The following is a 25,734-nucleotide window of genomic DNA, read 5'->3' as shown; positions in this document are numbered from 1 at the left end:
AACAAACTGTTCATAATATCAAAAAAATTTTAATAAAAACAAAAAAACTCACAACTAAGCACATCACTCGTGACTCAAATTTTTCGTAATGGCGGTGCGGTTTCAAATGACAGAAAGAAAAGGGGCAAAATAAACATAAAATTGTCATCAAGAAACGCGTTTCCATAGTCGGTTAAAAAGCACTAAACTTATACTGTTACGATAACCCATAAAAATGTTAAAACTACCATGATATTCTTACAGTTAGTAAGTTACCAATTTTATGGTCCTGTTGACAATTCAATATTGTTATATCAAGCTGCAAAAATATTGTCATTAGAAGTATGAGAGAAAAGTCAATTTAACCACGGAAATAGTCAGCGATTTGCTTGTTGTCATAGTAGTTTTAACCACGAAACTTCTCAAGTTGACAATAATCATGGTAAGCGCTACAATATTGCAATATAGTTAAGATGACCAAGCATACATGTTTCGCATTACCATGGTTTTTTTCTCAGTGCAGTTTTGTATTTCTGTATCTGTAGGCCGTCTTCTGAATCTGTAGGCCATCTCGAACTAGTCCTTCGGCGACGTCAGTGGTTACGGTGGGGTGGAAACGCGACAAGTACACTCAGAATAAATTGGGTGGGGAACTGACCACAAGCTTGTCACGGTTCTCGACGGGCCTCGTTCCGGTGGCCGGTTTATTCGAAGTCACCGAGTCACCTTTTTTATGACGGTAGTTTTTTACAATTGACGGAGGGAATGGTAAAAGAAAGTAATGGAACAAAAGTATTGATCTCATTAGAAAAAAGGCATGACAAGTTCATTGATGCAACGCTCATTAAGTTTGTATAACGTTCCTCTACATTCATCACCTCCGTGGTTTTTGATTGTTTTGTTACGAATTTTCACTAGATTTCTGGTCCCTTCTCTGGAGTACAGATGTTGGGGCAGCCTAAAGCTCCATGCATATGATAGAGTCGTTAGACAAAAGTTTGTAGCTGCTTTTCCGAGGTTTTTCACTGTATTTGCTGTTTATAAGCATATCAAGAAGTAATCCACTATACGCAATTGGCCATCCAATTGGCCATGATTGGTTGTAGCGCGACTGTAAGTGTTGTGTGGCTAACAGTGAACAATATAAGGTCCACCTTAACTCTGTGAGAATAACTCGTCCCTATATACCAGCTTCTTTAGTTCTGCCCGTAATTTTTGTAGAATTCCGCATCTCTGTATTGTCATGAACTTGTCATTGTCAATAAAGGTATATAGCACTATTCAATTCACGGTGCCTACCAACGACGCTGGTTTAAAATTTCCGTAACAAGTTACCACTCAGGGCTTTCTTCAGCAATAATTTTTACACTGTCTTGTGTTTCTTGTGTTAACCATAATTTAGAACTGATTTCATTGTTTTATTCGGTTATCAGTAATGCGGAGAAGAGTAACTTGGTTTAATAAACATCACTATTCGATTTTACCGTTAAAAATAAACTAGTCAAAAAGGAGCTATATCACACGCATAAATAATACCGCTTACAATAGAAAAAAAAAGTTTATCAAACGACTGCAAAAAATTTACCTTCTGAATGGGCCAGCCCTGGTCTCTTTCACATAGCATCGAAGTGAAAACGATGCGCTTCCAACGATCTCTGTATTTTGTCCTCACGTTTTTCCTTAGCGTACAGTATCAGTATCAGTAACAGTATCACCAGACAGATACCGCCGAGAGCAACGACACTCATCAAAATGAGCTTGCTGGGAGTGACGAAGAGTTGCGCCTTCCACTTGTCCGGTTCGTGAATCGGCTTCGGTACGACAATCATCTGCGAGTTGGGAATCAACTGAGTCCAGGTGCGAGAATGATTCGATAGGCCAACCGTTAGCGAATCCACAAAGTTCGGAGTGCGACCGAGACCGAACGTGGTGTAGGGCAGGTGCAGCGAAAAGTAAGCGGATTGTGGAAGCTGAGCCGAAGCACCGTGCTGTGGATCTCCGTCTTGAGTGGTTGTGTTATATTCTATACGTGGACCGGGAAGATTTGTTCCTAGAAAATAAGCACTTCTTTGTTACCTGTTCAGGAATTTCGTAAAAAAACAAGCATTGCTTACCGTAAGTTCTTTTCTTCCTTCCTAGTGGGGTCAATTTCTTGGGACCGGTACGATTGGACAATCCAGTTAGAACGATTACCTTTACAAAATTGGCATCGTAATCCAGCGAGTTTCGAAACGCTACCAGTCGAGTGGAGTTGGATGTTTTCTCTACGAGAATCACATCCAAAATACCGTCATTGTAGAAATCATAGAAAGAAGCCATGATTGTTCCGTTTGCAAACGGTGCTAGTGCTTTCCAGCGAACAACAAATGTTCTTTTCATGTGACCACAGGCAACTTTTTCGCAGACTACATTTTCCAGCAAAAACGTTTGCATCTGATTCGATTTCGAAAGAGTAGCCAACAGATCCGGATAGCCATCCAGATTAAAGTCGCCTCCACGAAGCGTTATGGCTTGTGCGGACCAATCGGCCTGATTTGGAACCACGAATCCCCACAGGTCGTTGTGATCATCTTTAAAATCGATGTGCAGATCGTGGAAATGATTTCCATGATACACCAATATACTAGAATTTTGACAACGTTTGTCAAAGCAAACCGGCACAATCTGCAGCAAATTTCCGTCCAATTCCACATCCAAAAAGATCGATTGACCGGTGTGTCCGCCGAGGTTTCCATCGGGCGCTTTAATCCTGTGACTGAACTCAAACCCACCATTTGGTTCTGTCCCATTCCACACCTCGTAATCGCCAGTGGTTGCAAGGAACAGGTCCGCTGTGAAGTCTTTGTTCAGATCAACGATCGCGTGCGAATGTGGAATTTTCAAGTCTTGGTTGAAACGCGACTCCATCTGAATTACATCTGGTGGCCTTCGGTGGCCATCTTTCTGGTTTTTGAAAATCCAAAACATTCGTTTTCCTTCCGTACTTATACCAAACAGATCGATGATAAAATCCTTGTCATAGTCAAGAGCAAGTGGTTGTCCTCGCATGACAATCACCGGTTCTTCATCTTCCCGGGTACAGTTCATATACTCTGAACCTCCCCAGTTGATGTATACCGCCTGATGGTCTCCTTCTCCATGCTTTACCGTAAACATTACGTCCATGTAGGCATCACCGTCAAAATCTCCCGGAATCACACTGGTTATATGAAATTTGTTGTACTCACACTTGGGTCCTTCCTGTAGTAACGGTTTGTCGTCGCTTCCGAACAAGATTTGCACCGTCCGAAAGTTATTTCGCAGAACAAATACGTCGAACAGCTCGTCGGAGTTGAAGTCGCCATATGCGGCAGGAATAGTGTCGGTCATCGAACCGAACACCAAGTCCGTAATATCGATTATGTCTCCCCCATTCGCAGGCACACCGACGAATCCGAGCAGCAACAAGGCGAACAATGGAAAACGGCTCCACGGTAGGAACTGGAACTTCATTTCTAGAGTAAACTGTTACCGAGTCGATAGATGTACGTTTTTCGATTAGAGAAGCATTATAAAGTATGCAGTACTATAAATATTTCTAATTTTTAAAGTAAATTTCCTCAGATTTGTTGTTATGATTCACTTCACTTTTCGCGTCAACTTTCTACGCTTTGCAAGTGCATTCTGCATTGAAAAACTTGAAAAAACAAAACGTCATGCGGAAATATTTCAACAGCTGTTTGAAATTTCCATACATACACGATTATTTTTCCGCATAACTACGTAAATTCTACTCAATCATGTTTCTTTAATTTCTCGGGTACTTTTTCATTTCGACGTATCTGCAAATGAGAGATTCTCTTCGTGTCTCCTCTCTTCCGCTGTTTACGGCGACACTAATGCATTAGAAACAAAATGTTCAAAACATTTGGCTAGCTAGTGACCCCGGCAACTGATTCATGCAACACTGATGTCTCAAAATGCATTAGTATCGCCGTAAACAGCGGAAGAGAGGAGCCACGAAGAGAATCTCTCATTTGCAGATACGTCGAAATGAAAAAGTACCCGAGATTTATATTTATTGCTGATTGCAAGGAACACACTTAACAAAAAGCACCGAATTCGGTAAAATTTTACCGAAATCTAAACAGCTGAACGTTCGGTAAAAATTTCGATGGTGCCAATCGACGTTTGCAGATCATTAGTAATGTTTAGTGCAACAAAAAATTTTACCGAACGTTCAGCTGTTTAGATTTCGGTAAATTTTACCGAATCGTTTAAGTGTGTTGAACATGATCGTTTGAAAAAAATATGAATTGCGGTATCATGGGTTGGCGCTTGGGGGCTTATCCGAAATGAAAAATTGCAAAACGACATGAAAGTACATTAAATTATCTTGTCTTTGATCCATCCTTTTTTAAAAATACGAACGCATAACAAAATGGCGGACATTCAAACATAAAGATCAGTTTTTAGCCGAAAAATTGACTTTAAACTTTTCTTAAAAAAATCAGAGGGGTTGTGTACAAGACACGACCGCATATATAGGTGACGCAGGACTACGTAAGTCTCTTTGTAGTGATAGTGGCATGTATTCATGCTTGTAATCATTCGATTCTTCATGTATACATGCTATATGCAACATATATACATGCTACATGCGTTGTATGTAACATTTATCAAAGTAGTAACATTGCACACGTTCAATTCTCAAAAGATTGTGCATCTGGAAACAATTTAACAACATCAAGAACACAAACTATTGCTTTCCTGCTACCTAACAGAAATTAAAGATTGCTTTTATTACCATTGGTTCCCCACGTTGAAGGGATTTTACCAATTCAATCCTATTTTATCAACAGCACATCTTTCACTACACTTCTAATGAAACGGCAAGCATGCGTATTCATACACAGTCGTATTATAACCGAACACTGCAGCTGTAGCACATTTTTCCAACACAGACATCAAATTCGCCGAGGTTTAATCGTCTCGCAGTAAAGAATTTGCAATCTGTTGGGACAACGAACTAGTGTCATTTTTTCTGGCACACTTCCCTAACACAGACATCAAATTGGACTAGGTTTAATCGCGTTCGTAAGAAATCTGTTGGCACGAGGGGGCTTTGTCACTCTTTCTGGCGTACTTCCCAAGCAAGGACATCAAAATGGTCTAGGTTTAACCGCGGTGTTAAGAAATCTTGTTGAAATGACGAAGCTTTGTCACTTGTTTTGGCTTACTTCCCAAGCACAGATATCAAATTGGTATAGGTTTAGATCATCGTAAAGAATCTTCCAACCAATCACGATGCGAGAATTCTGGTAAAACATAGGTTCATTATTTTCAATTTTTCAATAGTTCAACATCAAAAATCCATACTTTTCTTCATTTGGGTCAATTCTTAGAAGATTTTCCTATTGATTGGTGTAAGAATATTGTAAATCGATCGGAAAACCGCTGAGCTATTAGCGCACAAAACCTTTAATTTTTCGTGACGCTCGCATTTTTCGATTTTTTGGAATGACACCCTATCTCAAAACTTGCCGTAAGACGTAGTCCTACGTCAATACATAAATTGCAATATCGAGAAAAGGATGGGTCAAAGACAAGACAATTTTATAAGCTTTGAAACAAAAATAGAAACCAGAGAATCGGTTGAGCCGTTTTTGAGATCTTTATGGTACCGACTTTGTAAACCTGGTTCCGAAAAAAACGGCATTGAAGTTTTTATGCGCTGTGCAATCGTTCCAGACATGCGCGGTACAAATAACTGTAACTTTATCATTTTTTTGGAATTGGGTCCTAAAGCCCTATGTCGTTTTTAGCTTGAATCGATGAGGTTAGGGTTAGGAACACATATTTTGATATTCAATTTTATATTTTTAGGCTATTGCCGTTAAAAACCTTTTTTTTTAATTTTGTGAAATTTTGAACAAAAAATAAACATTTGGGCAATCTTATATAGACAAACTATAGTTGTGCATGGTTGTGTCAAGCGGTGTCTAGACAACACGAATTATAAAAAGAAACCATAGTATGTCCTGAAATGTCACGGAAAACTTTTGTTTACCTTCACGCTCATGTGATAGTGTATCGAAAAGTCAAAAGTGCAAAGTCAGGAAATGGCTTGGCAATCGCGACCTAAAACATTTTCTGAGTTTACAGCTCATTTTCCGGTTCCGGTCATCTCAGTTTAAATAAGGCCTTTGTCAAAATCAGCAATAAGCGTAGTGACTGCACTTGGTCACAGCGCGGATGGCTTCAGTTTTCGGATGCAACACCCGCCATCGAGATGCGACCGTGTTTGGTTAGAAACGCACAGAAATTTTTGGTCTGCCGTTCGCCCTACTGCTGATTCACATCGGTATCGGAGTAGCAGAACATACCAATCTGATTGATAATACGGTGCCAGTTTCGGTTGGCGTTTTTTTTTCATACTGTTCTGCGGAGTCAATTGTACCGAGATTATACTGTTGGCCATCAGTTTGACATCGTTTAGTCATTCTTAGCGCAAACTAGATTTGGACAAAGTCTAGCACCGTGAATCGATGGATTGGAATACATTGCCCGAATCAAAACTTTTATCCGATAACTAGTACAAATTTGATGTTCCACTTCCTCACGACCAGCAAAACGCAGACAAGCACAAGAAACAACTGCGAAGCTGTAACTGTCAAAACGATCAGCTGCTCTAATGTCAAACCAGAGTTGCCAGTGAGAAAAAGTTATCATTGTTGCCAGAAACGTGTTATTTTCGTTATGTCAAGGAAGATCTCTAATGTCAAGGGAGAGTAAATTACAATATTTTTGTTTTTTAATTTTTTAGTGCTCTGCATCTTTTTAAAAAAGAAAAAACTATACTCTGGTAGTCATAATGGGAAGCTTTATCGTTCCTTCTAAAAAAATCATCTTTTTATCACAAATTTTAGGACCCAATTCATCGAAACGGTTTCAAACACATATGCTAAAAATGTTAATCTTTTGATGTAAACAATAAAAAATTTCGCTTTTTTAGATTTGAAAAAGTATCACTAGGCCCCCTAAATTTAACTTTCAAATTAAATATTAGGGTAACCAACGTATTTTGGACCCCATCAGCAGCTGTACATAATTTGGACACTTCCATTTGATTTGGCTGTAAGTGTCCAAATTATGTACAGCTGCTGAAGGGGTCCAAAATACGTTGGTTACCCTACTTGGTCTAAAAAAAATTTTTTTTACGGTGTAAATTTGCTCGATTTTTTCCTTCCTCTTTGTCTGCTCGATTTGTTATTATTTCTGTCTGTTTTGTTCTGTGCAACGCGCGTAGTTTCCATCTGTTTGCACTTTGCTGTCGAAATTTGTACACAAACCGCCGAAAACCGTTGCTAATCGGTCTCAGACTAATCCAATTATTTTAATTAAAGTGCTGTAATGATGTATGTTATTTTAGTTAGTGCTTAGATTTGCAATAGCCAATTTTAGAAATATGTGTTCTAGTTGATTAAAAACAAGTGAAGCAAAATGGATATCGATGCTCTGCACTGTGACCTCCGCAAGCGGTTAGACGTGCTCGGATTTAACCACCCACTCCCACTCGGGGCGATCGGGATTGTTTCCGCTATCCTCGATGACTTGATTAAAACGTCCGAAAAGCTGAAAGCAGCTCGGCAGCAAATTGAGCAGCTGCAGCAGGTGAGAATCTCAGTAGCCCTGTGCAGGCAGGCTGCTTATTTCAGCATTTTCTAACGACGTTTCGTGTTTCTTGCGATTGTCTAATCAGGAAAAGGTAGCCTGGGAACTTGGGGTGGAACCGTACAAGTGTGACAATTCACGTCTGCTGGCCGAGTGCAACGGGTTGCACCTGGAGCTTGTCAAGCAGCGCGATAAGTTTGTTCTGGCCAACACGGATCTGAAGTGTAGGGTGAGGAATTTGGAAACCGACAAAAAGCAGCTGGACGAACGATGCATGCAGGCTGAAGCGAAAATCCGTGAGCTTCAAAGTGCCGACAACAAGTCCAGGAAGGATGGTGTAAATATGCGTGAGTAGAAAAACGGCAGTTGTCTATAGAAGGAAAGGTTTGAAATTCTTTTTATTTATTTTATTCAGAACGAAAACCGTTTATATCAACCGTTAGACCGGGATACTATCAACCGCCCAGGTGTTGCGAGGCTTCACAGCGTGAAAGTAAGTGCGAATGTCCATGCAATAAGCCGCGCAAACAGGAGATTTTGCATGAGATTGAACGGCTGCAAGTGGAGACGAAGAACCAGGAGGAAGTTATCGAAGCGTATAAAAAACAGGTTAGTGAATGTTTTGTTTGTGTTGTTTAAACACAAAACTGTATAGCTGTATAGCTGTAATGCTTGTTTTCAAAGATCTTATCCCCGTCTTCAGGATCTATAAATAAAACACCCCATAGAGATCCAAACAAATAACAACGATGGACAGTTTACCGTTCTCTTGGCATAATACTCGAGTATCAATTTGTTATCTTGATGGTCTAGTCAATAATAATAACTGATAACGCCGATTAAGGCCTAGATTTAATACTTTATTGAATGTTCAGTTTTTGTTGACTTTTGTTGAGGCTTGATTTTTGCTTACCATTAATTGTAACTTGCCGAATCATTGTATGAACCAAATTATCTGACTTTTTAGCTTATTTCATTTCTGAACAATGAAAATAACAAATTTTCCGAACATTGCTTCTTGTTGAAGAACAAGTTACAAGAAGAGATGCTGGTATTTTACATCTGGCACCTTTTCCTTCGTCCAATTGTCGATTTCTTCTGCTAATTCCGGGGATAGATCTGATTTCCAGCCATCTACTTGTCCCTTCCGGATGAATCTGTAGAAAAAAAGACATAATTTAGATTGAAAAGCAGTTCAAAGTTACTCGTAAACTGTTACTGTCTATCCGCATCACCACGTTCATCCTGACGGCCGGTGCCAGTGAGCAACATATCGACCATCTCCTGCGCGTTGACCGCTGGATTGTTTCGCATGGACTCGAACGATAAGTGATTGCATAATTCCGCTATCTGCTCGTCCGTGTAGGTTTTGCCGAAGAAAACACAAACACGTCTGACGACTGCGGGGAGGTCCTGCAATTTAGATTGATTGGTAAAAATATCATCTAAAGCTGCCACATCGCGGTACCTTTTTCATTTCTTCATAATTGAGCAGCAGTACATTATCAAGGTGGGAAATTTTGTGATAGTCTATAATGTGCTCGTGATAAGGCGAGTACAGTTGCAAATCACGCATAAATGAGCGGGTGAATTCCTCCAAAGTTCCCTTATAGTTGGCAATTGTAACCGAATGGTGGTAGAATGAAACGGCCACGGATTTCGCTTTTCTGTAAACGTACACGAGCTTTGGTTTCACGGTCCACATTTGAGCTGGTAGAAGACCAACCGGTAGATGGGTTTTAATTAATCGAGGGGAAGGCATATTTTGGGTGATTTTGAAGTAATCTCTTTCTCCAGGCAGATTTGCAATGCCGTTGATTCTGTACAAAAAAAATAGGTCGTTAAAGCCATTTTTATCATGTTTTTCAACCAAATACTTACTCGACAAATGGAAACCGCTCAAACAAATTAGTTTTCCTAGCAGTTTCGAAGTCCAGATTGTTGCAGATCAGCCAGACCATTTCTTGACTCCAAGTTGTGCCAGTTTTCGGATAGGAAGCAAGCCAAACATCGTCGCTACGTACCTCCATCGCATTGAATTCCTCGCTGAATTTTTCGAATCTGAATAGAACATTTAAATTTGAATTAAAACACAGACCGAAACCAATTCCGATCGTTCATACTTTCTGGTTAGACAACAGGGCTTCGGTTTCCAGCCAGGTTGGCGAATCGGAACCCGCCAGTACTGCTTCGGTTCAACCAGAACATAACCGGGCTCATTTCGTTTTTTCGCGCTGGTACGGTAAATTGGGTCGGTTATTTCAATATAGTTGTAACTCATCGTGGCGATCTGCTCCGGTACTAAGCTAATACTGCACCGGGGGGCAATTGTTCAATGTTCAAGCGCAAATAAAATCGCTGTATCACCTAGATAAGATATTTATCATGACGCGTCTATGCGGTTTGGACACGTCTTTTGTTTTGTTTTTAATGAAATCGCACTTTTTTGGGCTAACAAAAACTTTATTGCTTACTGGTTTAAAATCTGCATTCAAAAATCAATCGATAGCTACATGTTAAAACTTAAATCACTATTCTCGGTTATTTTTTTCTCATAGTCATTGAATTTGGAGATGTATTCTTCATTCATATCGTTCTTATAGGATCCAACATTTCCGTTTCGAATAAAGCTGAAATATTCGGTATTACATGTTAATACAATACCATCTATTAATAAGTTTAAGAATAACTTACCGAAATTCCTGGTTATCCTTCTGCTTTCTTTCCTCGCTGTAATTGGTTTTCCTTGCCCATTCTACGAGTCCATCCATATTGCATGATTTGTTTGCTGCAAAAATAGTGTATTTCAATTAGCCAAAAAATAAGTTCTTTCGTTGTGGGAAAGTTTTTTAATTTTCAACGTAATTTTCGCAATAAACAGCATTACCTCTCATCGATTCCACCGAAAGGTGCTCCTCCAGGGCGTCCAAATCCTGTTTACTGTACGATTTTCCCAGAAACGAGCAAACCTCGTCGATTATCGCTCGCAGGTTTCGCTTCATCTGTTCGAAGGTTATGAACAGTACATTGGGCTCATCTCGCAACTTCCAGTAATCCAGTACGTGTTCACTGAATGGAGCGTAGATCAAATTATCGCTAAGAAATGCATCGAAAAAGTGCTCCCTCGGTCCATCATAACCGACAATGTTGCGATAGTGGTGATAGAAGGACGTTGCTGCATCCTTCGGGTTTCGTGCCACATAGACCATTTTCGGTTTCACCGTCCAAACCTGATCGGGCAAGAGCATAACCGGAAGATGTGACTTGATGTGTCGTGGCCGGGGAAGATTCTCGACGTCGCGCACAGAGTCCCCACCAATTAGGTTTAACGCTCCAGTCAATCTATGTTCGTAAATCAAAAGAGTTAAATCCTATGTATTATCCTCAAAAACACAAACTAGACACTCACTCGATAAACGGAAATCGTTCCTCCAAGGTAAACTTTTTAGCTCGCTCAAAGTTCAAACCGTTATTCAGCAACCAAACCATTTCCTGGGTCCAAGTGGTGCCACACTTAGGAAAGGTAATCACCCAAACGTCATCTTCGAACACTTGAAAATTCCGAATCCGTTCGGCGATCGGTAGAAAAGTTTCGATCATCAAACTGTACCTCGTGTGCTCGTCGTCCTTCAGGCAATCCGGAACGGTACTTGGCAATCCATCCGGAAGTGTGATTTTGTAGTGTTTTTCCGTTCCGGGACACTCGATACGGTTGAGCAGTTCGTTACTGACTTTCTCGATTTCGAACATTTTTTTTTGCTCTTCTTCTAAGGCTCGCAAACAGCTCTGCGCTGAACCGCGTTCGGCGTACGTTTGAGCGCCAGCAGTAGTCTAAGGCTGCCTGAGTTGATTGGTGCAATGCAAACTGTGCGTAGTGAAAGACCGATAGAGCGAGTGCATTGACTGCAAATAGTTGCATATAGTAGTTGTCCATCAGGTTCTTGGCTCAAGTAATTGACCTGTTTATGGGATAAGAAATAGTAGTATATGCTTGATTGCGATAATTCACTGCAGGCGCACTGCTCGCTCGCAGTGTCTGCCTGTTGCACCCCATTAATACTGTTAGCCGTTGAAAGAGGCTATTAAAAATGGTCAAAAAATTACCTGTTTAGAACTCCGTGTTGGGTCAGGGCATGTAAAAGGTTAGGTATTAAAAGTTAGGTTGAATAGTTTAGGTTGTGATGGAATCACTCTGCATTAGTGGAATATTTATGAGCGTTTGCCCCGTCGAAGGAATTAGTCTTACATCATTTGCAAAGTTGATGGTTTCCTATGCCAAAGAGTAAAGATAATTGATATTTTATTGACATGGGTAGAATGTTATTTAAAAAAAATACACACGAAAGCTGATCAGGATTTGAACATGAGTCGATTTTCAATATTTTTACACCGATCGATCGGAAATTCTTCTACGCATTGATCCAAACGGAAAAAAGATTCTATTTAGCAAATCATCATTGAAGTGCGCATTAATAATGCCAAGCACTGTCAAAAATTAACTAATCAATCAATCACACGCAACCAAGGTTTTGCTTCCCAGGACCGTGACGATTGACTTTAGAAAAAAGTAAATCTCCCCGTCCAACATACCAGAAATCCTTCTTTACGATTAAAACTAGATTTAAGACTAAAACTGCTACAAACCACGCAAAAATTCAAGTCGGCCTTGGGACACTCGTCGTCAATTTCCCAGGTATCTCAGAGGTCACAAATAACTTTCAACCTAGTCGAGCCAGCTTGCACGCTGAGCTCTTCTATATCTGGTGCTGGTGGGGTTGTTGAATAGAACCCTTTTTCGTCCCACAGTCGTCCGGCATCCTTACGATATGTCCGCTCCACCGTAGCCTATCAACTTTCCGTACGCTTCCGCCGGTTTTCGCTTTTAGTTTGTACTTCGCCAAATATCGTCCGCAGTATCTTCCGCTCGAACACGGAAGAACCATGAAGAACTATCAGTCTAAAAAGGGTTTTGCGCATTGTCAGCTTCGTATGGTGACGTATGCTTCTTGATCGTAGCCCCCTGCGAAGAGCAAAGTAGACCCGATTACCTGCTTTAATGTGCCGCTGGATCTCCTTACTAGTGAGGAACGTGCTGCTGGAGGCAAAGATGCCGATACATGAATACTAGGCGATCCCAAGTACACGAATTCATCTACCAGTTCTAGCTCGTCGCCGTCAACGATTACCATCCGTGGGAGGCGCGCATTTGTTTCCTTTGAGCCTCTTGCTTTCATGTTTCATGTTGGTCGTCGCATCACCCCTTCAAGAGATGTTGAACAGCATGCATAATAAGCCATTCTCTTGTCTTAATCCTCGCCGCGTTTCGAGAGTGTCTTCGAGGTGCGCACGAAACGCATCGCTCGATTCAATGTCAATCTGATCAGTCGCGTCAGTTTGCACGGAAACCCGTCTTCGTTCATTATCTGACATAGCTGGTCTCGATCGACGGTTTCGTATGCTGCTTTGAAGTCAATACAAATGTGGGTAAATGAGTGCGCACGATGAACTCCCGACATTTCTGCTAGATCTGTTGGATGGTAAAAATTTGGTCCGTAGTTACGCAAGCCCCCATGAAGCCCGCCTGATTATTTCCTATGAAACCTTATGTCTTGAAAGCGGCGTTTACCAGCGTTATGCCGCGATAGTTGCGGCAGTCGAGCCGATCACCCTTTTTGTAGATGAGACAAAGCACTCCTTACATCCATTGCTCCGGTAGCTTCACATTTTGCAGTGCTTTGCTACTTTACTCTGCCCCCGAGTGAGCGTCAGTTTTGTTTCATCTTTTTTTTTCTGCCGGAGCACTTCCGTATACTAATTCTCAATGTCACGGAGCAAATCGTTTCAGTCCATGTAATTGCCTGTTCGATATTCTCTTTGGGGTACGGAGTAAATATGCTTTTGCTTCCTGTGTGCCAGAGGTGGGCACCGCTAACCGAAATTTTAGCTTCGCTAACAGCTAATTCGCTAAATCAAAACGTTAGCTTCGATAACCGCTAACCGCTAAATCAATCAACAATTTAGCGGAAGCTAACGCTAACCGCTAACAGCTAAATTTGTTAGCACTGTAGAATCAACATTACTTAAGCGAAAAGCGCTGATTTCGGCAATAAAAGATAATTTTTGTTTCAAAGTTAGTAATAAAATTTCAAGTTTTTAGTTAAAATACAATGAAATCAGAATAAAGGGAATTAGCAGGTAGAAAATTTGTAAAAACATATTTTGTTGATAATAATTGTCCTTGGTTGTTGTGAAAACTTTATTGCGTTGATACTTGGCCCAACACTTATGAATTTATTAAACTAGTGATGTCCGAGAAAATTGAAAAATCTCTCTTGATGTTTTCAGTGAATGTAGGAGGCCTCGAATTTTTTTAAATATCGATTTATTTGAGCCCGCGTACAAAAGTAGTCCTCTACGGACTTGAGACAGCAACTTTGTTTACGGAAGTGCACTTGCCGTATTTGAACGAAAGGTATTGCGAACTATTTTTGGCGGAGTACAAACGGATAGCGGAGAGTGGCATAGGCGTATGCACCATGATTTGTAGTCACTATTTGGAAAAAGTTGGGAGACTACTGTGGGCCGGCCACATCGCAAGGATACCGAACGATTGTGCAGTAAAATCTGTTCTCTACAAGAGCCCCACCGGCACCAGGAATAGAGGGGCCAAACGAGTTAGATGGCTTGACCAGGTTGAAGCCGACTTGCATGTGCCGAGACGCGTAACGATTTGGAAACGAGTAGCCCAGGACCCAGGGGTGACATTGCGATTCTCGTTTCGAGTGATTTTGGTTCGTTTCGACCACGTTAAACGAATGGGCGAAACGAACCAAAATCACTCGAAACGAGAATCGCAATGTCACCCCAGAAGTACAATGGAGAGGAATTCTTGATACGGCAAGAGAATTTGGAACCCTTCAACCGAAGCCTGTGTGATATTTCTCAAAAATTTTCCTTCTGCCAAAAAAAGTTAGCGGTTTATTTAGTGGTACATAAATTTAGCGGAAGCTAACAAAAACGCTAACGGTTATAAAAATTAGCGAAAACGCTAACCGCTAACCAAAATGTTAGCTGAGCTAATTAGCTGTTAGCGGATTAGCGGAATTGTGCCCACCTCTGCTGTGTGCGAAGTGAAGATTAGCTCTGCTTGTAGATGTGAGATGTGAGATGAGTAGTTATAAGAGAAAACAGTATTCAGGCATCATTCGGAGGAAGAGCAAACGGTTGAACCAGCTCCCAAATCTTAAAAATAAATCAGTGTCGAGCCGTTGTCAACGTTTCTCCGCCATGTTTGTAAAGCTCTACTAGAAGGCGGTCCTTGTTGGTCTTCAGCAACCTGATTGACTTCTTGGAGATTGAGTGCTGGGATATTACTACCTTCCATGAAGACTCCTAGGTTAACTTCCGCCCGACCTCTTTCTGCAACAACTAACAAACGCACCGGCGTAAGCGTCCCTTTCGTACTTTCGCTCGTACTTATTCATGCATTGCGACGAGTTTTTGCAAGTGTTTGTTTAGCTAACAGTTACGGTCGTCGGTCTTGTTCTTCGTTGCTGCCCGAGCTGCTGATGCTGATTACTCGCGGGCGCTCGCACTCCCGCCCGTGAGTAGAATCGGAGGCGAAGATGAAGAAGAAAAGAAAAAGTAAGGTAAAACCTGTATCCCAGTGCGCCTCTGTTCCTCACGGACTGGATTGCTCAGGAGTTATTTTACTTGGGAATAAGCTATGCAGGAAGACGATGTGAGGATGTGCGTGAGCGAGTGTGTAGGTAGCAGAATGTCTGCACCCAGCAACGGTGACTGTTTGTTTTACGCTTGCGTGTGCGGCGTAAAGCGTTGAATGCTATGCTTCTCACACTCACTCACGTGAGAGTATACAACATAGTTTCGCGTTGTTAGGGAAGAACCGGTCATCTATAAGAACGTGGTCAATCTGGTTCATTGTACGTTGGTCAGATGATCTCCAGGTGGGTTTGTGGATATCATTACCTTAAAAAAAGGTGCTTCGGATCACCAGGCCTCGTGAAGCTTCGAAGTTTATAGATCGTTGTGTAGCATGGCTACCTTTTTAGGAAGCTAATACTTCAAATTACATTCGATTTTCGATCTATATCGTAAAACGACTGTATCGTGCTTGTGTGTTGCCTATAATGTGAGATGTTCTTGAAGATTTAATTTATAGTTGTATAATGCATAGGTTGAAAGCTAGTGCGGTCATTGTTACGTCTTTTTTGTGTGCAAATTGTGTAGCGAAAAGGTAAGAGTGACAGTTGGTTGTGTTTATGACCAATATGCTGAAAATGCTCTAAAAATGCTATTCAGTCAGCAGACGGCTTCTTTTTTGCCTCTTTCTCCGTCAGTAGTATGCTAGCGCAGCTACCGAGACCACCGTTGTTTCTTTGTCCAGCCATTGTTCATCAGCTTCCGGTGCCTTTTGTCGGTGCGAGCAACGCCATCGTGCACAATTGGCGCATCATCGGTAACTTAAAATAGCCCGCAGCAAACTACTGTATCTGCGTGAGTAAAAATAGCTCATTGAACCGGCCGTAGGGTAACTAACGTATTTTGGACACCTTCAATAGCTGTACATAATTTTAACACTTACTGGAAAATCAAATGGAAGTGTCCAAATTATGTACAGCTGCTGAGGTGATTCAAAATAGATTGGCTACCCTAATCACTCACTTACACACTCACCAAACACCTTCTTGCTTTATTGTCACCCGAGAGCTTTTGCCGAGTGCGTTTTCAACCATTCGACCAATGGTTAACGAGCTTGATCTGCCCGCACAGTAGGAGTTTATTAGGGAAGTAAACCAATAGGACACCATACGATCCGTTGCTTTTCAAGATATGGCGCTTTTCTAGTGGTAGTAAAATCGAAATTTCACACTTATTTATGTTTACCTACCTGAAAAACAATCACTAATCATATTTTATTTGTGGTACAATTACTCTGTTACACTTAATTTTCATGACTTCTGCCTAATTTTGATAAAAAACAAACATTTCCTATACCTCTCCATTGCATCTTACTACCAGTGAAGGGGGTATCCGGAATAAAACAACGTATTTAATGTCACTACCGACCAGACGGGTCGGCGTGTCAAAACCGAATCACTTAATTTATTCAACTTCTTTTACAAAGTTATTTCTTACTTGCTAGAAAAGGTTCTTTGCCCTAAGGAAACTCCTCCTTCTTGAGGTAGTTCCGTCCTATTCTGCCTAGCGGCAGACCTCACGGTGTCCGTCGAGCTTCCCTCTCGTGCATACATTTTGGCCCCTCGCGCGGGGACTGTTTTGTCAACTCGGACAGTTCCGCGCTTCGTTGTTTACCTTAGTCGGCAAAATGCAACGGCGCATTTGTTTTGGAAACTGTTCGTTGCCGCAGGTTAAGAAACTTGCGTGTTCGTTCACCTAGAATGTGGTGCAAACGCGACGATTTTTTTTTCATTTAAGTATTTTGCCCTATCGGCGCCGTCGCTCGAATTAAATGTTAAATTTTTGTTCTGAGCCGGGGTTGATTCATCCGGGTTCAGCCAGATGAAAATGCGTGCATGTAATGTTACAGAAGGAAATGAGGGTCGCTTCACCAGTCATCTGAGAGCCCTGAAAAGCTGAAGCCCTATAAAGATACATTTATAGGGCTTTATGAAAAGCCTGGCCTAGAGCCAGGAGCTGATATGTTTGCGACATTTCAATTCGAAAAAATTAAATTTCGCAGCATGAACGCAATAAATAAAAACAATGTTTACCAAATACTTATTGGTTCAGGTGTCAAACGTTATATTGCGATTAGCGATAAACACAAAAGAAACTCAGATGCATGAGAGAGTGAGGTTGTTGTGTTCAGTAAATTTATTGTCGCGCAAAATTCAGCTGTTACGGAAATGTACAATATGCGTTACGAAGTAACGACATCTGTTGTATTTAACAGGGAAACATTGATAGTTTCAAACACTCTCACGCATGGCGCATGATGAAACACTTGCGCCAACTTCTGTTATTTATTATCAGAAAATAGAGGCAGTGTCCCATAGAGAGAGCGAGAAACATAACACGTGACCGATTAAATGTACACCACTAACCCAAGAAAACACTTTTGAGGCACTGCGAGTTTTCGTGCGGTTGTGATAATTGCTAAGCAGGGCAGTGGCTCCATCGTACTTCAAATGGAGTAATTCTTTTGGCTTTTTAAAGCTCTTCGTACTTACTATACGCCGTTTCGAGATTTTTTTCAAAACCTTCCCTGAGATCAGGTTTCATGCTGGGCAGATTCCATCTGACGAGTGGCCCTCATTATAGGTAAGCATAAGCATAGGATACCGCCCGTGTGCTGCTATTCCGTTACTGACCAGGACCGCTGAGAATTGCAAAATGATGGCTGGAAAAAGCATACTTGGGACAGCATGCTATTCCACATTGTACATCCTTATCAGGTCTCTGCATGCTGATTAATACCGACGCCGGCCACGTCCGAATGGGAGTCCTGGTGGGATGGGAAGGAATGTTAGTCCAATACTTGTTGCTACTCGTTATAGGTGGCGCTAAAGTCACTCGTTTAGCTGCAGTTGGCTGTTATCGTTCGTGTCGGTGTGTAAGTTATGGGTTCCTATCGCCGGTCTATACACTTCTTCCCTATCGACATGAGCGTTCATATCCCTGATGACGATCTTAATGTCCTGTGGCGAATAGCTGTCGTACGTTGACTCTAGCCGTGCGTAGAACGCTGTCCTCTCATTATCGATGCAGAGTAAGGTTGATAACATTGTAATTGAAGAAACGATCCTTTATCCTCAACAGACACATGCTCTCGTTGATGTGCTCCTGCATTCTGCCCAATACTACAAAGCCCGTTGCTATTTCTTTGAAAGTACCACCGCTCTGTTAAAACTGGGCCACTTCACTGTGGATCTTCCAAACCTTCTCTCTGCATAAATTTCCTGCAGAGCTACAATGCCCAGTTTGCTAGATTAAGAGGACATGAACGACTAAAAATTTTGAAAAATTCTTTATTTTTATGTTTCAGATTTTGATTCTACAGTCTTTGCCGCTTATTTTGATACTAATTTCATAATTATCCGACCACGGGAAGTGGCCGAAAAACGATCATACACATAAGCCATCCAGTACGGCGTGGAACAACCTTGACGGAATAAAACACCGCTCCTGAAAACCCACGATCTTCAAACTTTATGTACTTTTTTCTCAGAAACTGCACAACGTATTGGGACAAACTTTTTTTTGTTTTGTTGGCAGTATGTTGACAAAGACTTTTATCACTTGTTAGCTATGTAAACGACATACAGCTTGAGAAAAACGAAAAAGAAGAAGAAAAGATGACTGAAAAAATCAAATTTTGTCTTCTTTTTCTTTTTTTCTGGCTGTGTTTTATTTACAAAGCTCAAAAGTTATAAAAGTCTGTCAACATACTGCCAACAAAACAAAAAAAAAGTTTGTTTGGTTGAGGCAGAGCGCAGAGATGCCAGCAGTGAAGACATGTCTTCATTTTGAAGACATTTTTGTTACAAAAAAGTGAAATGTCTTCACTTGAAGACTTGTGAAGACATGTCTTCACCATGCAATTTAAATGGGCGGAAAGCCGAAAGCAGACAAATGAAGACAGTTTTCCTTGATTCGTGAATCGTAAAGACTTTTCAAAAAATCACCTGGCATCTCTGGGTTGAGGAATCGTCAATCCATCAAGAACCGTGTCTGAAATGGGAACAGACGCTCAAGACTGGTAAGGCTATTCCTCGTTGCTACACTCCGCGTTCTTCATACCTCCTTCCCTGTTGGTATTTGACATTATTTTCTACCGGGGTTAGTTACCCGACCTCCGTTAATGTTATTCGTATTACGACTAAAAATTTTGAAAAATTCTTTATTTTTATGTTTCAGATTTTGATTCTACAGTCTTTGCCGCTTATTTTGATACTAATTTCATAATTATCCGACCACGGGAAGTGGCCGAAAAACGATCATACACATAAGCCATCCAGTACGGCGTGGAACAACCTTGACGGAATAAAACACCGCTCCTGAAAACCCACGATCTTCAAACTTTATGTACTTTTTTCTCAGAAACTGCACAACGTATTGGGACAAACTTTTTTTTGTTTTGTTGGCAGTATGTTGACAAAGACTTTTATCACTTGTTAGCTATGTAAACGACATACAGCTTGAGAAAAACGAAAAAGAAGAAGAAAAGATGACTGAAAAAATCAAATTTTGTCTTCTTTTTCTTTTTTTCTGGCTGTGTTTTATTTACAAAGCTCAAAAGTTATAAAAGTCTGTCAACATACTGCCAACAAAACAAAAAAAAAGTTTGTTTGGTTGAGGCAGAGCGCAGAGATGCCAGCAGTGAAGACATGTCTTCATTTTGAAGACATTTTTGTTACAAAAAAGTGAAATGTCTTCACTTGAAGACTTGTGAAGACATGTCTTCACCATGCAATTTAAATGGGCGGAAAGCCGAAAGCAGACAAATGAAGACAGTTTTCCTTGATTCGTGAATCGTAAAGACTTTTCAAAAAATCACCTGGCATCTCTGGGTTGAGGAATCGTCAATCCATCAAGAACCGTGTCTGAAATGGGAACAGACGCTCAAGACTGGTAAGGCTATTCCTCGTTGCTACACTCCGCGTTCTTCATACCTCCTTCCCTGTTGGTATTTGACATTATTTTCTACCGGGGTTAGTTACCCGACCTCCGTTAATGTTATTCGTATTACGGCTGCTAACACGAGGTAGTAGGGATAAAAGTTACTGGATAAGAGGCTGAGGACCACTATGGGGTCTATTTTATACCTGCTGGTATGCGAGGCATTGATGTGACGCCATTCACCAAAAAGTCGCCATTATTAATGAAAATTATTAAAAATTCGACCAATTTTTTTATCAGTAATCTTGTACGCGCACTGAATACTATGGGCAAAATCTTGAAATACGGCCTAATCAATACCAAAAAGCGATAAATTCGATGTCATGATAGAGGAATACTTTAAACTTCTAAAAGAAGAAGACATTCGGAGTTCGTCCGGGACACGATATAAAGGTCTATACAAATACTCCGGCTGGGCGGAAAGATTTTTTTGGCCTCCACTCCATCACAAACGAGAATGATTGGAAGCTCACGCCGCAGCCAAAGGCAAGGTTAAAATCTACACTTTGTTCTTCGAAATATTCAGAGGAACATCTGAACCATCTCAATGGAGAGCAGATGAGCCAGGTTATGATCGACGGTCGCCACTTTTTCAACGATACAGCCGTGTGGTCTTCTGGCGATTAAAAATCGACTCAGATCTCCATCACGGGATATGCAGGATATGCCCTCGGCTGTCTAACAAACACTATTGATTAAATTTAATATATGGATTGATGGGCAAATTTGCGAGGGTTTGAACGAACAGCCGCGCCCAATGAGTTTTTCGTCGCATTGGCGAATGCGAAGAACCGCGCCAGAACTGTCATGCTCGCTACAGCTGTGGTTGGTATGTAAGAACAGAAAAAAATGTCGGGATGGCAGAGCTGTCAAAAAGAGACTCCATCGTCGGAAGTATCGCGTTTGCTAAACGTCGTCAATTACCACTTAAGTTACTGGTGTACTCAATAATACGTTACACTTCGTGATCGAAGCCTGGAAACCATCAATTGTGTCACTTTTGGGAAGTTTCATTTCACCTGAGGGAATTCCGTCGTACATGGACTGGTCAAGACTCGAGTACACATGCCCTCTTGTATTTGCCTCGCTCTTGGAAATTCGTTCGTCTTTCGTTCAGCAGTATCATCACAGTCCCTCAGTCCTAATGCCATCATTATCGTCGTCTCCCATTAGCAGCGCTTACAGAGTCGGCCGTCCATCATATCGGCCTAAAATTCTGCGCAGGTACGTGAAGTTTCCATGGGTAAGACGCATCAGTGCATTCACGTGCATGTGTGAGCGGGTGTGTTCCTCTTTGAATTTTACCCAACTTGACAATGTCGATGAAAATATCTGAAATCCTTGTAAAACTAAAACATTTTCCTAATAATTTGCGCATTTTTGCTTTTTTGAGTGATACCAAAATCCTTTACTTTGCGTAGTTTAGTTATGAGTAAAGTTTTGTCCAAATATAGAGACGATTTGCCTATGTGTAAAACAATTACACATATTGCCTAGGGGCGTCTTACTAGATTTATATTAAATGTATTCACTGCAAATGCTGCAATCACTGCAAATATCGCTTTGCATCCACGGTTGCCGCCAATAAAAAAATTTTGCAGCAAAAAGATCATCGATTTTGCGAATTTCAAAAGCAGTTTTTATGTTAGAAACAAAAATTGTGTTCATGAAAATATATACGCCGTGTTCAGATTGGCAAGAAGAATGCAGTGAATATATTTATGTAAACAGAACCCCGCTTTTGGGCCTAAAAATTGCTTCCGAAATTGGGCTCTCCGACGAAAAGTTAATGACTGCCAATTTCCCGTTAAACTGATTTGAATGATGCACAAAAATCGATCCTCTAGTACGCCAACCGAAATCGTTTTTTATAAAATAAAACCCAAGTGTTTAAGGTTAAAACAAGTTGAAAAATTGCTGATGAAAGATTTTTGTAAGTATTGATTTTAGGTACAAATAAGTTTTGTTTAAATAAATTAAATTGATGACTACCAGCAGCCGTGAAAAAATTTGCTTCACCATTATAGTAAATCTAAAGCATCAACTATAATTCAATTTCAATGTCAATAAACTAAAGCCACAAATCGGTTGCGGTAGTAGCCGATATCATTTACTCAGCCAAGCAAATCAACACTGTGACAGTAGTCAACCCAGAAGAATGTTGCGGTAAACTAGTCGGTAGCCTTCACCAAGACCACAATTGAAAGTGTTTGTCGTCTAGACCGTGAGGGCGTTTAGCTTATGTATGTTGCGCTCAGTTTGCCGTCACAAACGAGGCAAAACAGTCGTAAAGCGGAAAAATGTTTTCATTCAAACCGCTAGAAAGTGAGTTCGCCAAATCACTCAGCTGTCCAGGAGCTCCGACGTTTGTTGAAGTAAAACTGGAAGATCTTTCGGAAAGTCCATTTCCCCCGGGCGAAAGCTGGAATCCTAAGCCTTGTGTTTTGCCGGAAAAATATCAACATTTCGCCGATAAAGTAAGGAATTTCGAGGTCTTCGAGGATGATGTTTGGACCGTTACTTTTCCGAAGTGTGGCACAACATGGACACAGGAGATGGTCTGGTTGATTGATCATGATTTAGATTATGACACAGCCAAGCAGATCAATCTGAATCGACGTTCAGTGTTTCTGGAGTAAGTTTTAGTTTACTTATCAAGAATGGTGCTAACCTTGTCATCAAACACAACAGAATCGGTGCCATCGCTCACAATCTGCCAGTAGACAGCATTTCAAATACAGCCAGCCTTCCACGTCCTCGTCACATAAAATCACACCTACCGCTGGCGTTGCTTCCCAAGCAACTGTGGACGGTTAAACCAAAAATCATTTACGTGTCACGCAATCCCAAGGACGTGGCTGTGTCTTACATGCATCACTATCAGATGATCATGGGATACCGTGGAACGAGGGAAAACTTCCTCGAGGGTCTGTTGGCGGAGAAGGTTATGTTTTGTCCACAGGTTCAGCATGTGCTCGATTTCTGGCGCATTCGCCAGTTGGAAAATGTCCTTTTTCTAACCTACGAACAAATGAAACGTGATCTGCCGGAAGTGCTGTCGCGAGTGTGTCAGTTCTTCGGGAAAAACTACTCTGAGGAACAGCTTTCGGAACTGTGTCACCACCTTTCCTTCGATCAAATGAAGAGTAAGTTTGATTTTCTCTACTGCAACTTTGCTTTTTGGTTTTTGGATTGATGAAATAATTCCATTTCCCCAGAGAATCCGGCGACAAACAACGTTGAAATGGTAGCCTCAGCGATGCAAATGAACGGAAGGGGTGGCGAGAAGTTCGAGTGAGTATTTTCGCGCAACTTTTCTTAACACGTCGAGCAAAAATTTGGAACGAATTGCACTTCTCTCCGGCAGATTCATAAGGAAAGGCCAGGTTGGCGATCATAAAAACGAGCTTAGCGATGATTTTATCGAACGATTCGATGACTACATTGCACGGGAACTCGAAGGTTGTGACTTTGATTTCAATCACTAGGACAGATTGAACTGCATGGACGGAGGATTATGATTGTTTAATCTCTTGTTTATGATATTATAAACGTGCGAGTAATACTATAAATAAATGATGAAAATATGTTTTAGCCTCTCCACTTTTTCACAAAAAAAAACTAAATTTTCTGGGTCCGCGATTTTCACATGGAGGTATATTGCTGACTTTTTTTTCATATTTACGAAACCCAAAAGCTTTGTGTGTCAAATAATTAAATCATCTTATGCCGTAGTTTATCATTAAAAAAATATTGATCCCAAAAGCTGCTCACTGTTTAAATTGAAGATACGTCGCGATATTTAAAATCACTTCCTTGCAACTGCTGTTCAATGTACTCCTCCCATCGTTTCACTAAATCTGGTTTGAGTTCGTCTTTGTGACAGCCAGATTCTCCACGACGCATAAATCTATAAGTAAGAATATTGCTATTATGAAATAATAAAACAATTCTATTCCTGTACGATACACACTCAAACTCGATTTTTTTCCCTCCAGCTGCCCCTAGCTGCTCCAGCAGTAAAGTGTTATTCGCGGATGGGTTTTCTACAAAATTGAAGAATATTGTAATTTGCCTAAATTTTCGGCATGAATCAGTGGTATACTTTTCATCACCGCAAACGACAGATGCTCAGCCAATTTGCTCAACTGCTCATCAGTATAGGACTTGTTGAAAAAATCACACACACTCTTAAGAACATCCATCATTTTCTAGAACAGAAGATCAAAACAATGTAATTGTTTTTTTTTTCTAACGCAGGCTTACCATTTTCATGTCTTCATAGTGGATAAACAAAACATTGTCCAAGTGACGAATATTCCAAAAGTCCAACACATGCTTTACTTGCGGGCAGTAAAGCACCTGCTCAGCTAGCAGAGCTTCGAGGAAAGTTTCCTGTGAACCCTCGTATCGGTGCAGATGGCGATAGTGATGCATAAACGAAACGGCAACATCCTTCGGATTACGAGCGCAGTAAACGATTCGGGGTTTCACTGTCCACAGTTGCTTCGGTAGTAGCGCCAGCGGCAGATGAGACTTGATGTGCCGCGGTCGGGGAAGATTTTCTACAGCTGTTATCGTATCGTTGGGCAGTCCCTCGAAGAACCAACTGATTCTAGAATGAAAACTCAAATGAGCTGTTTTATTTTGCACTAATTTATCTTGAATACTCTAAAAACACGGAACGTTGATTGAGATTGGTTTTGCTGGCCGCATCGTAGTCAAGATCATGATCAATCAGCCACACCATTTCCTGAGTCCAAGTGGTTCCACACTTGGGAAACGTTACGATCCATACATCATCTTCGTAAACGGTTAAATTCAGGATACGTTCCGCAACCTGGGGGTATCTTGTCGTTAGCACACAATGAGCTGGTTCTAGTTTACGCTCACCGATTGGCAGATCCGATGTATCGTTTCGAAAGATCTCCACTTGCTTGGTATGAACTACGGTCTTCATGGCGCAGGCCAGTTCCGATTCCATCACCGTATGAGAGAACATGATTTGATGAATTCAACACAATCAATGCTACCGTGGTACTCAATAGAAACTCTTATTGGGAATTTGTTTTGTGAGTTAGAATTTAAGTTCGGTTATTTTCGGCAAGAGGTAATCTTATCTGCTTCTTTCGCACAATATTTACAGTTGATATGGTGGTTTCAATTAGACGCGTGCCGACCCCTCAGCCATCACACTGCTGGAGGCCCGTATCAATCTGTGCCGCGTTCAATTGTCGTAACAGATTAGCGGCTTTTAAACGTCATGATGATACTGCTATTTGTAAATATTTGGCATCTTTTGTGTGCAGTTGCGTGTTTGTGTCCAGATGCAAGACGGTTATGTAAGATTACAGTAGTTCTTCGATCGAACTTATGTTATTATATTTTGAACTAGTCGTCTTTTTTGGTTAGCAAAATTCATGAAAACACCAAAAATAA

General features: G+C 41.0%; 3 protein-coding genes across 3 annotated transcripts in view; 2 read left to right on the top strand and 1 right to left on the bottom strand.

Moving 5' to 3' along the window:
• Nucleotides 1-1,369: 1,369 nt before the first annotated feature.
• Nucleotides 1,370-3,614, bottom strand: LOC128734864 (T-cell immunomodulatory protein). The gene is made up of 2 exons (XM_053829244.1): nt 2,094-3,614; nt 1,370-2,029 (listed from the first exon to the last, which is right to left on the bottom strand). Exons 1-2 carry the CDS (start codon nt 3,469-3,471, stop codon nt 1,593-1,595), a joined length of 1,815 nt encoding a protein of 604 aa, XP_053685219.1. The 5' UTR covers nt 3,472-3,614; the 3' UTR covers nt 1,370-1,592.
• A 3,681-nt stretch (nt 3,615-7,295) lies between these two features.
• Nucleotides 7,296-25,734, top strand: part of LOC128733883 (centrosomal protein of 135 kDa) — an 81,969-nt gene continuing 63,530 nt past the window's right edge. The window contains exons 1-3 of the mRNA XM_053827732.1: nt 7,296-7,632; nt 7,721-7,979; nt 8,048-8,241. Coding sequence (XP_053683707.1) covers nt 7,462-7,632; nt 7,721-7,979; nt 8,048-8,241 — 624 coding nt within the window. The 5' untranslated portion in view covers nt 7,296-7,461. The remainder of the gene's footprint in view (nt 7,633-7,720; nt 7,980-8,047; nt 8,242-25,734) is intronic.
• Nucleotides 22,596-23,783, top strand: LOC128738402 (luciferin sulfotransferase-like). Its single transcript, XM_053833497.1, has 4 exons — nt 22,596-22,930; nt 22,987-23,441; nt 23,514-23,589; nt 23,663-23,783. The coding sequence occupies exons 1-4, from the start codon at nt 22,596-22,598 to the stop codon at nt 23,781-23,783; spliced, it is 987 nt and encodes a 328-aa protein (XP_053689472.1).

Source organism: Sabethes cyaneus, chromosome 2 (assembly GCF_943734655.1).
Source record: "Sabethes cyaneus chromosome 2, idSabCyanKW18_F2, whole genome shotgun sequence".
Lineage (NCBI taxonomy): Eukaryota > Metazoa > Arthropoda > Insecta > Diptera > Culicidae > Sabethes > Sabethes cyaneus.
The sequence above is the reverse complement of the archived record's forward strand: the minus strand, read 5'-3'. Positions and strand labels throughout refer to the sequence as shown.

Excerpts from the sequence above, each read along its gene's own strand:
- LOC128734864 (XM_053829244.1), bottom strand. The coding sequence starts at position 3,471 with ATGAAGTTCCAGTTCCTACCGTGGAGCCGTTTTCCATTGTTCGCCTTG. Across the intron at positions 2,030-2,093 it reads AAGGAAGAAAAGAACTTACG|GAACAAATCTTCCCGGTCCA; the intron begins GTAAGCAATGCT and ends CTTATTTTCTAG.
- LOC128738402 (XM_053833497.1), top strand. The coding sequence starts at position 22,596 with ATGTTTTCATTCAAACCGCTAGAAAGTGAGTTCGCCAAATCACTCAGC. Across the intron at positions 23,442-23,513 it reads TTCCTTCGATCAAATGAAGA|AGAATCCGGCGACAAACAAC; the intron begins GTAAGTTTGATT and ends CCATTTCCCCAG. Across the intron at positions 23,590-23,662 it reads AGGGGTGGCGAGAAGTTCGA|ATTCATAAGGAAAGGCCAGG; the intron begins GTGAGTATTTTC and ends TCTCTCCGGCAG.